The 11,632-nt window shown below is 45.3% G+C and overlaps 2 protein-coding genes across 3 annotated transcripts; both read right to left on the bottom strand.

Annotated features, from left to right (window-relative positions):
- Positions 1-995: 995 nt before the first annotated feature.
- timmdc1 (translocase of inner mitochondrial membrane domain containing 1) lies at positions 996-6,445 on the bottom strand. 2 transcript variants are annotated; one of them, XM_079186056.1, is made up of 8 exons: positions 6,279-6,445; positions 4,943-5,431; positions 4,518-4,683; positions 4,301-4,389; positions 3,822-3,889; positions 3,037-3,115; positions 1,716-1,826; positions 996-1,618 (listed from the first exon to the last, which is right to left on the bottom strand). In XM_079186056.1, exons 2-8 carry the CDS (start codon positions 5,245-5,247, stop codon positions 1,468-1,470), a joined length of 969 nt encoding a protein of 322 aa, XP_079042182.1. In that variant the 5' UTR covers positions 5,248-5,431; positions 6,279-6,445; the 3' UTR covers positions 996-1,467. The 2 variants fall into 2 exon arrangements, with proteins under 2 accessions (XP_079042182.1, XP_079042181.1); XM_079186055.1 differs by having other exon boundaries at positions 4,943-5,269.
- A 181-nt stretch (positions 6,446-6,626) lies between these two features.
- On the bottom strand, positions 6,627-11,160 carry poglut1 (protein O-glucosyltransferase 1; the record flags this gene model as incomplete). The annotated part of the gene is made up of 11 exons (XM_079185909.1): positions 6,627-7,989; positions 8,084-8,140; positions 8,741-8,908; positions 9,002-9,060; positions 9,204-9,303; positions 9,434-9,493; positions 9,590-9,711; positions 9,822-9,957; positions 10,089-10,232; positions 10,429-10,519; positions 11,088-11,160. 11 exons carry the CDS (start codon positions 11,158-11,160, stop codon positions 7,833-7,835), a joined length of 1,167 nt encoding a protein of 388 aa, XP_079042035.1. The 3' UTR covers positions 6,627-7,832.
- Positions 11,161-11,632: the final 472 nt, after the last annotated feature.

Raw genomic sequence — 11,632 nt, 5'->3', positions numbered from 1 at the left:
GTTAGGTTTGAATTCTGTCACATCAGATAGTATCTTATTGAACATTGAGATAAATGTACGTATAGTGTATTTGTTTCCCTTTTTATTTAGGGTTTATTTGCAGTTCCACAGAACGACCAATAGAGGGCGCTGAGAGCCTATTTATACTGTACATCATCCTTTAGGAGGATGATCAGACTAAATAATCCCAAACTTTTACTCGTTGCAGGTGAAGCCCAACTGTAAACGTCTTTAAGACATCACATTAACATCATTCATTAGCTTACATTGTTTTAATATTGCTCCACCCAAAAGAGTACACACACTAAAACTCCAAAAACAGAATGTAGAAGTGTTGCAGCGTGGTCGTGATGGGACTAGTGTAGATTTAAGGATCAGCAAAGGTTTAACTAACACTGCCATTTATTAAATAATAAAAAGGGAAAAGTCTGAGATTTAGATATTTTTCCTAACGTTATAGCCGCACATTCAGACACCTCCAGTGTGTACCTGCAATAGTTCCAGCTGGATATCATCACTGACCGCGCTGCGCTCTGGAGTGCAATGGGCTCCTCAGATCTGTCCATCTGCACGTCAGCAGTCACTGCTGCATCCTGGGCCCCAGCTGTTGCTGTGTCACATCTTGTTTACACCAGGGGCCAGCGCTATGTTTGACCTAGTTGCTGAAAAGCCCGAGAGGCAAAGTGGAAAGCACACTACACATAACACAGACGTGGGGGAAAGAAAGAAGCCACTTTGCGATGGACGACAACCGACATTTGTTGTTTGGTGTCAATTAGGTGGGCTGAACATAATGAGCAACCGTCAGTCAACTACTCCAAGAACGAAGGTCTTGGCAGGCCAGCGTGAGAGACACCTTTTCCTTAAAATGTATGGTTTTCATTGTTTATCTATAAAGAGCCAATACGAAGCACACAACGAAGACGAGCTGGTTCAGGACAAGGTGACTAGAACTCACGGTATCAATGGAGACAGTTTGTTTCTGTTCAGGAGGTTTTATTAGGTTGCATCCCTTACAATGGCATCATCGTGATTTAGATTTTACACCCCATTAGTTGTGTCTCTAAATACTTTGTTAAATTTCATAGAAATGGCAAATACAATCTTTGAAACATTAAGCCGCCATTGTTTTGAGTCCAATTGAAGCGTATAATCACAATGACAATATGAAATATGTTTAGCTTTATCAGAAGTTGAACTAAACATTGTGGGAGAGTAACTTGAAATGTTACACCAGCATTCACTAAAAGACTGTTTGCTGTTTCCTAATATCTAAAACTCAAATTGGTCCTCACAAAGATAGATGTAGAAGTACACAGGACAGTAGCTGCTGAGGCACAACGTTGTCTTTTAATTCTGATGTGAAGCAGTTTCCATTCAGTTAGAGAGAAGGGTGTGTGTGTGTGTCCAGGCAAAGAAGTCCCACCTTCAATGTCCAACAGATAACAGGCAGCAAGGCAGCGACCGTCATCGGCTGCGTGAGTCCTGAGTCACGTCCTCATTCTGTGGTAAACTGAGCAGCTCCTGGATCCTTTGCATGTCCTTGTTGGTTTCCTCTGCCTGAGAGCTGACGTTCAGATCTCCGATCAACTCGTCTGTCAAGTGCAGACGGGCCGTCCTTGGGATTTGAAAGATGGAGTGACTGGTGAGCAACGAAATGCATCACGAAAACGACAAACTTGAATGTAAATTTGGGTTTGTGGTTTTTTTCTCACCATTCTGCGAGTCTGAGCTCAAAAAGTTCCCTGCGTTCTCTCCTCCTCCTCTCTCTGGCAGTTTCTCCTGCAATCGACTGCATGCTGATGATCAACGCACCAGTGGGAATCCTGAGCAGACGTTAGCTCATGTTATTAGAAATAAACATATTCAGAACATGTTCAAATGCTTTATACAGTACAATTGCATTAGAATACAAAACAGAGAATGCATCTTGTACTTCTATTGTCTGAGCACGGCTCCTCAGCTACTGTCATGTATGAAACCATTCAGGTTGACACTCTACTGGACACTGGGTATGTAATAGATTACTACTTCCGTAGGTTGCACCAGTGTAATCATTTAGGGCTAAATTCCCCCTCAGCGGTGTCTTACAGAGTCTGGCCCCTCTGCAGCACCTCCACCAAACCTTCCAGTCACCCCCCTGCCGTGTTGCCCGGGCGAGAGGACGATTCTGGGGCGAGATCTGGAGCGTGATGTGCTTTCCGATTAGCTGCCTGCTTTCATTTCACCCCCTTCCGCCCCGACTGCACCTGGCACAGCCAGGACCGGGGCTGTTTGCACACATCAAAATGCTCCAGGTGGCTGGTCACTCAGGCAGACAGCAGAGGAGGAGGAGGAGGAGGAGGAGGAGGCAATGAGAGTACAGAGCCAACAGGAGAACAGACTACGGCTGAGCCAACATGGGGCTGATGATCACAGAGACCATTCAAACCAGCCCCTCCAGTCTGTTACACCATCAAACACCTCACACTTAATCTCCATTACACAATCAAATTCAAATCTGCTCTTGGCTCTGCGCGCACAGCTGAACGTGGCCAGAGGAGCGAGAGAAAAGTGGGACAGAGAGGGTTGAGGGGAGAGAGGAGATGGAGCGAAGCATAAGTCCAGATCAGACCATGGTAGATGGAGATGAGAGGCTGGAATAACAGAGACGGTGTAAATGGAGAGCGGCAGCTGCTGCCTTGGCCTGCCTCCTTGCTCTAGCACCCAGAACATGGCCCTCTGCAGTGCACATGAGTCCCTCTGGCACCGTGAACAGAGTTGGGGGTTCAGCTGGGCGACAGAGGGTTGCTGGGAGGGGCACAGCTGGCTGCCAGAGTGCTCACTGCTCCCAAGCACACGGGCATGAAAGTGGACATGAGCAAATACACATCTTCTGGTTAGAAAGAAACGCAGAGAGGCTTCTGACGATGCGACTCATTGGGTGATAAGGATCGACATGCTTCCGGGTAGAAACTTAGTTCCTGTATCAAGTGGATGCATTGGGACTATTGGGGTGATCGATGGATGTGAACGGACACTTGTGGAAGCACTTACCCCAGCACTGCTCCGATGACTGATCCTGCCACCAGGCCTCGCAGACCCAGGTTCAGTCTGAAAAGGCCTCCAGTCACTGCTGCCCTCACACACACACACACAGTTTTAATATCATCATTCAGAACCCAATTTGCTGGTACACGCACTGTTTGTTCTAAAACAATTTGTCATCGGCTTAAACAAGGATTATAAAAGTCTCGTTGTTATTGTCAGTACCAAATGTTTTACGGCTAATTATGAGCTGACATTTTAGTGTCGAGGCACAGAGGAAATTGGACAAAGAAAGATAATTTCTTGCACAATATAAAACCACATTCTTTGGACAGGGGAATTCTGGAGTACTCTGTTTTTTACTAATTATTTTCTGGGCACTGTTATGCATTATTTAGACCGCAGTAGTAGAGAGACGACAGGAAATGAGTTTGGCGAGAGACGGGGCTGGTACAACTAGGAAAACATTGTCTGGTGGACACATCATCATCTGACAGATAACAGCACATTCGACAGACAGATTGACAAGTGTTCAACAAAAACACTCTCAGAGGATGTTCACATGATATTCCACTCCAGCTGTTATAAGACAGCAGGAAGGTTCATTCCGCTCCAAATCACCAATGATGAATGACTTTATGTGAGTTTGTATTGAACTCCTAGATGGAGATGTGTGACAGTGAAGCAGAATGTTTTGTGACACAAGTGTGCGTCGTCGTCGTCTTTTCGTTGATAAATAAAATGTTTAAAAGGAATAATTGTGCTGAAGCCCCGTTGAAGCCCATGTGACTCACCTCCAGCTGCAGCATAGTGGCTGAGGGTGTACTTGTCTCTGTACACAGACAGCCCTGTGCTGACAGAGCTAGAGCGGGAACAGACAGACAGACGAGGGAAACGCTGTTAGAAAACCCAGGATGATCAAATCAATACATTATAGAACATTTTTCTTTACACTTGCAGCTGCCCGCGTCCTCCGACTATGGATTAGTAGCTCACACTACCCCGCTTCAGAACACCCAAACTATCCCTTCAATGCTTTTGTAAACCACTTGGAATTGACTTGTTGTTGAAAGGTGCTTCACAAATAAACCTGCCTTTCCTCGATTCAGTTGAGCTTGATTTAGAGGAAAATCACTGAATCTAATGTAGCTTATTTGTACGACAAATTAAAATGCATACTTTGTAAAAGTTGCCTTTCAACCTATAGGTTCATTTCTCAAATATAACTCTAAACCTAACAACATAGTCTGGGATTATCTATTTGTTTGCTTACTTGAATAAGGTGACAAAAGCAGCCACTCTCCAGCTCCATCTCCATCCGTACCTCACGAAACCCCGGATTGCTGCATTATGGGCTGAGCGCTGATCCAGACAGAAAGGACGCTTACAATGATACTTTAACATGAAATGTTCCCAGTAGTGCAGTCATTACCGACTGGAACACACGTGACACATGCAGACCCGTACATAGTTCTCTTTCTTCCACTTACCACTGCTTCTACGCGGCTCGTATAGATTTCCGCCTGGCTGAGTTGGATGTACCTCTGCCTGGCATGGCGAGCCGCTGGCAGGCCTCCGTAGAGCAGGCCGGCCAGAGCGGCAGCCACGCCGCTCTTTATCACGTTAGTCAGCTCCTCTGGGTGCCGCTGTGTCATGCTGCAGGGAGACGAGAGGCGGGCTTTATTTTGAGAACAAACTCTGTGCCACTTATTCCTCATCAAGAAATAATATTTTTCACAGTAAAGAGTACGCAAGCCTCACTAGACAGAACTGTATTCATATTTACTGAAGTATCTCTGCCTCTGTCCCTGTACAGTGCTCACAATACGTAGAATAGAACTTGTTCTAGAGAGCAAGGTGACACAGGGGTAAAAGAGGAGATGAAGAGAAGTCAAGAGGGAACAGAAATACTAACTCTTTGTTAAAGAGGTCCTTGATACGGTCCCATCCTGCATCTGGGAATTCTGGCCTGCCTAAGATGCTTGGCATACTGCTGGGTGAGGGGATGGGTGCAGGACTGTTGGAGGAGGAGGGCATCTGTGCAGGCTGGGCAGCAGCCACGTCAGCTGCGTGGACCCTGGGGAGCAGGGGGCAGAAGGAAGGGGGCCCGACACTCTGGATGAGGCCCCGCAGTAGGCCGGTGCTTAGCGCGCCCCAGGGCGAGGAATCTGCCCGTTGTCTCTGCGGGGCGAAGCCCGTTCCGGGTTGCTCTGGCTGCATCACGCTTCAGCTGGCATCGGGGCTGCAGCAGAGAGGCAGAAACACATGGCCATGGGTTGGGGATGTTACACTCACTCTCTGACTTGAAAACTCCATCCCCAAAATAAACAGCCTCGAGGCGAGTGAAATCCTGGCAGGGCTACATTAGGATTTCCAACTCAGCAGCTGTTAAATTGTGCAGGACCTATCAAAACACACTGGGCACACAAGCAAGGCTTTCTGGGTAAATATTTCTCTATTGACTTTAAAAACAGGCTCGTTCGAGATTCACTGAGCCTCGCTACAGTTTTCAGCTGCCTTCAAAGAATAAACAGGAAGTAAAAGAAAGTCACTTCCTGTTATATCCGATCTGTAGGCTACTTGTAGTTTTCAGGCCTCGTTCAGATGTATTCATGTATTTGTAAATATATATGTACATGGAAATGTAGTACATGTGCATTGCATGCTTTATGTGTGCCTGTGAAACACTTTGCTGCTCGCTTTTTATATGTGTTGTATAAATAAGCTTTATTATTATTATCAACTACACAAAATATGTCTTTAGATTAAACCTTCATCGCACAACATGAGACTAATCGAGCATTAAATATTACAATTACACAGAAAAATAGGATTTTCTACAAAACGTGGTGTTTGTCCTCTGTTGTAAGAAATGACTAAAGTGACATTTGTTATTTGTCCTCATTTCTTGTGTCATTATGTGAGAATACATAAGGCAATGGAGTAAGAAAAACAGTTGTCTAACCAGTAACGCTAAGTCTATTTTAACAATTAATGATAATTAACGTCACCTGCTGAAAGGCGTCCTGCACAGCGTCGGTCCACGTGCAGACTTAAACCCTTATTGACGTGATATCGATATCTGTGACAGGTCAGACAGCTAGAAGCTAGGCTAACGACTTGTATTATTTCTAAACACTTAATACTACTACTTGACATTAAAAACGCTAATGAAAAATTACTTTAATATTTCAGTCGTATGTTTTCATTCATTGCCATTAGCTTGTCATATCAATTTAAAAAAGTCTTACCAGCACGCGGCGCGGAATATCTCAGCAATAAACCCGTCTGTCTTTTGAAGTTCCGCAACCCCAGTAGATGCGCATTAACTGTATTTAGCGTCCACATTTCTGTTTTTCATATTTGTCCTTCTACAGTTTGTTTCTCAACGGTGACATTCCTATAACAACAGCCGGGTTTTCGACCTTTCACCTCGGACACACACAAACCAAATGTGCCAACAGCGCCGCCCGTCGGTGGAGGACTAACCACTATTCTGCACGTGCTGCACACTCCTCGCGACATTAAGATCTGGGTCCGGGATGTTTTCAGAACCAAACAGTTTATTGGCACAAACAAAACAAAAGATGCAGCACGAGCCGCAACAGCAACTTGAACGGTACTTTGACCAGAGGCCTCATCACAGCCTTTTGGCACACACACACACACACACACACACACACACACACACACACACACACACACACACACACACACACACACACACACACACACACACACACACACACACACACACACACACACACACACACACACACACACACACACACACACACACACACACACACACACACACACACACACACACACACACACACACACACACACCACAATGTGAATACTACAACATATCCAACATCATCCCGTACCAGCTTTCTATCATCTCTCAACACTAAGACAATCTTTTCAAAAAGGTACAAAACAATACGTGTTTCTTGGAAACTCCACACATCAAATGACTATTTCCTTGTTGTCGTTATTGCGTACTGTTGGCACTTAGTGAAGGTATTTAGACACAAGGCAGAACCCCTCCAATTGCAGACATTGACTTCACAATTGCAACAAACATGTAAATTGAAATCGATATGTTGTTGTCATTACACTTGGTGAAGGAGTTTCCTCAGTTGTCCAGTAGAGGGCAGTGCCTCCCCATCAACTACAGAGTCCATGTACTCAACATGGAATCCAAGTATACATACATGTTGGCCACTTTACTTCTATAGGATTAGGTTGGATGTTGAATACAAACCACATCTTTCTACATACAAAAAGGCCAGATGAAGAAATTGCAAATAAGCGTTCCATATTGTGCAAATCACAGCTTCCGAGTTTCCAGGTAACCCTTGCAATACAATAGACTGTTAAATATGTAACAGCGTGGCACCCGTAACTAGTATTATTATTGGTACATCCACTGCGGATGTTTGAGCAGCAGTCAACGCCACACTTTGTGTATTTAGAGTTCAAGGTGCTCCACAGCTGGGTGTGTGATATTTTCATTGGATTTTGGTGAGCGGTCGGCAGGTTTAAGGTCAATTCAGGTTTTACTCGAGCAAGGCACTAAACTTCTTATGCGTCGAGTTAGCAGACTTTCATGGATATCTGTCTAAACTACATCTGTGGCGAAGCTAAATTTAAGGTGTGAGTTTGACAAAAAATGGAAGGCCAACGTCGACACGTCACGCTGCTTGTGAGGGAAATCCTACGTTGTGGTGCAGTGGTTGCATTCGTTCTCGAGAGTTTTCCCTTCACCACAGCGGCCCTGGTCCCGCCGAGTCTCCCTCTCACAGCTCCGTCTTGCCGGGTTTGTGGACAATCTGGTTGTAGCCGTCCTTTCTCCTGGGTTTGTAGCTGAGAAGACGGCTAAACTCGGTGAGGAGTCTCTCCCAGTAGCAGGAGACGTCTTGCATCCGCAGGTGGTCCAGGATGAAATCTTTACCCCTTGTGGGGAGGGAGAGGAAAAGAAAACGTCATCATCACTCACCTTTTTTCAAAATACAGCGCTGCTCCAACCCAAAATAAAAGACGCGTTTACCTTGTGGCAATCTCCTGCGCAATGGCATCGTTCTCTTGGACGAACTGGAGAAGCTCCCTGAGGAGACAGAACATGTGAAGACATATCAACATTTAGCATGCATACAGAGGACATTCACACCGGCGTATAGTAGAATTTACGCCCCTGAAGACATTCACGCACCTGAATGAAAAGCGCCTTCAGTCGCGATTCCTTTCGTACAAGTACTGGCGTGCATCCTTGTACATGAAACTCGTGAGGTTTCTACTACCGTCGCGCCTTCACATCATTACTAAGGATTTGTGAGCCCTTTTTGGGCCCTAAATAGTCAAAATTGCATTTGTCCTGATTTAGCAAGGGTCTGCATAAAGGTTTGGTGCCAGCAAAGTGGACAAAAACTAGCAGCACTGTTTGGTCTCATGTTATATGTATTTTAAGGCGCTCCTATTAAAAGCTGCAAAAATCCATAAGAAATGTACTGCTGTGGACGGGGGCAGCAGCTAAACCTATTTTAGACACCTAAAAAATAAATCAATGTCAGCTTAAGTGCACGCTAGATTTAGAATCTTTTCACCACTTTACCTTCTCATCAGACCGCCCTTTGTGACGGGAACTGAAGCCGTTATCTATGCTCTCTATTTAAAGCCAGACTCCTTTCATCCTAGCTAGCTGAGGTACCTGACGTCAGAGAGGTCCTGCTTGACCGGGATGTAGTGGACCCAGGGCTGCAGCTGAGGGTAGAAGAACTCCTGCCATTCATCCCCCACATGAAACACCAGGGAGCCGCAGAGGAAGAGATGTTTGAGGCGGAAGCTGGCCGCCACGCCTCGGAAGTTAAACAAATACCTGGGGAGGACACAACGAGGGTCGGGTGGGACCGTTAAAACGAGCCGCCTTCTTAAAAGTCCCATTTTGTCGTTGATCTGGAGTTCAGCTTACTTGTATTTGCAGTGATCGACCAGGGGGATTTCTTTGGCCGGGGGTCTCCCTAGTGTGTCCTAAAACGGACAGAAAAACACGGGTTGGTAAATAAAAACACAAGATTCCTTTTGGAATATAACAGAAAAGTCACTATAATATCTTATACAGTGGCTTTATAATCATTATGTCTGTATGTGGCCCTGGTCTCAGCATGACTGACCCTCTCTGACTTCCAGGCCTGGTTCTTCGTGTACTCTGCGTCCACCAGCTCGGGAGCCTCTCTGGACAGAAGGATCAGAGGGTCCCGCTCTGGACTGGTCCTGCCAACGTAAAAACAGAGAAGAGAACGACTCAACAGCCTGAGCTTTGCCGCCAGCTGTGGCGAGAAGACGGCGATTGTTGTATATTGTTTCCAAAATAACACAAAACGAATGAAGTCGCAGGACTGACCTGGAGCCTCTGAAGAATCCTTTGGACTCTTTCTTGCTCCACGGCCACTGTGCTGCAGATCTACCACGACACACGTCACGCTGTGTTCCATTAATCCATTTCTTCTTTTGGGAATTCATGATTTATGCAAATTAAATAGCCAAAATAAAACCTTACTTTTTGAGGTCATCCCTCATCAGATCCCATCTTCCCAGGCCGGTGGGGTATATGGGCCACACAGCAGGCCCTCCCTCCCAAAACGTCCACGCGGGGTACATGATGTCCTGGTAGTCCGCCGTCTGCTCAGATCAAACACGCACGTTTCAAAACCAGTTATTGCTTTTAATAAACACCAGAGTGTTTTTGTTTTTTTTAATGTGCGAGTAAAAGTGATGCCTAGAGTTCTGACCTTACTGAAAGAGAAGACGGGCAGGGTCGGCAGCACCCAGCCGGGGACTTGAGGGTAATCCCTCACGTTTACCACCATCTCCAAGTCGGGCAACCTGTCAATCACCTCCAGGATGAAATGCTCCACCCCGCTGCACCTGAACGGCAGATTTCGGCAGCGCAAACAAACAGCTGTCAATACATATATACTGCATATACATTCTCCGTCATTTGGGAGTGATCAAACATCACGAAGGAATCACGTCAAGCACTTGTTTTCCCTCCTTACCTGGCGGGGAACATGCAGCTGTGTTCCCTGTACAGCTTGTGTCCCACGATCTGGTAGTGGGTGCCCACCCCTTTTTGGACGGTGGCAGCCATGACATCCTCAGAGATTCTCCCTTTGAAGGGCCGCAAGTCGTCCTGTAGGACACTGGGGGTCAGAAACGGAGAGCGGCGTTGGAGAAGCAACAGAGAAATGATCAAATCCACATTATATAATTAACGCTTGCTTCTGCAAAGAAAATGCATGCGAGGTATAGCGACCATCTTCACTGATCTGACCTTGTCCTGTAATAAGAAGGTATAATATTTAAGGAAAAGCAAAGACATCACGGCATCACACCCACCTTAAATGGCAGCTACAGTTGACAGGGTTGCACGGAGCGTGCCCTTTAACAGCACTGGAAATCGTGTCTCTAATTTCCTTCCACTGTTGACCTGCAAGCAATGGCAAACGGTGTCATATCGGACCGATCCTAGAATTTACCGAAGGGTCACGTGACTGATGCATCCGATTAGGAAGAGAGTTTATTGGGTCAGTAGCTCGTGAGGCTGCCCCAAAGGCTAGTGGTTCAAGAAGGAGCTCAAGTGTCCTAAAAAGACCTCAAATATATTGCATTTTTCACTGTTTTTATTCACTTTTCCACACAGTGTATGATTTGTAACTTACTTACTCTCTCTCTGAGTAAATATTGACAGAGCATCTGTTAGTGCTAACTAGCCTTAGCTAAGTTGTTACCAAAACCACACACAGCCTCAATGAATGCAAACCTTTTAATAAACATAAATTATATTTTTCGATATTACTGTAAGCGAAACGTTTAAACCACGCCAGTTTGCACGGTTAGCTTAGTTAGCTCGTAGGCTAGTTAGCTAGCTCGTGAAGTGATGAATGACTCCCAATATCAAAAGTTGCCTCATTTAGCTACGGCGGAACTAAAAGCAACAAAGTATCACCACATTTAAATATGGTTCCTCGAGTCGTATTTGTTTAAATGTGCATTACCTGACGCGGGAACCAAACATAAAACACAAAGTTGCAACAGTATTAAAAACCTCCACAGACAAAAGCACTCCATCTTTCATTCTATCCTCCAGCTCTGTCTGGAGAAACAAAGCGGGGATCTGGGATCTGTTACTTCGGGCTGAATGCCGTCATTACGGTAATGCGCACAACGAGGTTAAGTTACAGGTTACGTTACCGTAACATTTGGACGACTGGCTCAAATTGGCTTTAAAGGGATGTTCCTCAGAAAATCTGTCTTTTCTATTTCACATTCACAATCAGCCTGTTTAAATGAATGCAGTTTAATTCTTCATTCATTTCATAGCATGATATCTAATTTCCTAATGCACATGTATTAGAATCATTGCTAATTAAATGGCTAATGAAATTCTCACAGTTCCCTTTTTTTTCTAATTTCTGAATATATGTCAAGGACATGGATGACTGTCACGTGGATAATTGTCCGTGGACCGTTGAGATGAGTTTCTCAGTCAGGGAAGGAAAAAGGGGGGAAAGAAAGAGACCCTCCTGGGAGATTTGAGTGA

The sequence above is a fragment of the Pholis gunnellus genome, assembly GCF_910591455.1.
Source record: "Pholis gunnellus genome assembly, chromosome: 24".
In the NCBI taxonomy this organism is placed as follows: Eukaryota; Metazoa; Chordata; class Actinopteri; order Perciformes; family Pholidae; genus Pholis; species Pholis gunnellus.
The sequence above is the reverse complement of the archived record's forward strand: the minus strand, read 5'-3'. Positions and strand labels throughout refer to the sequence as shown.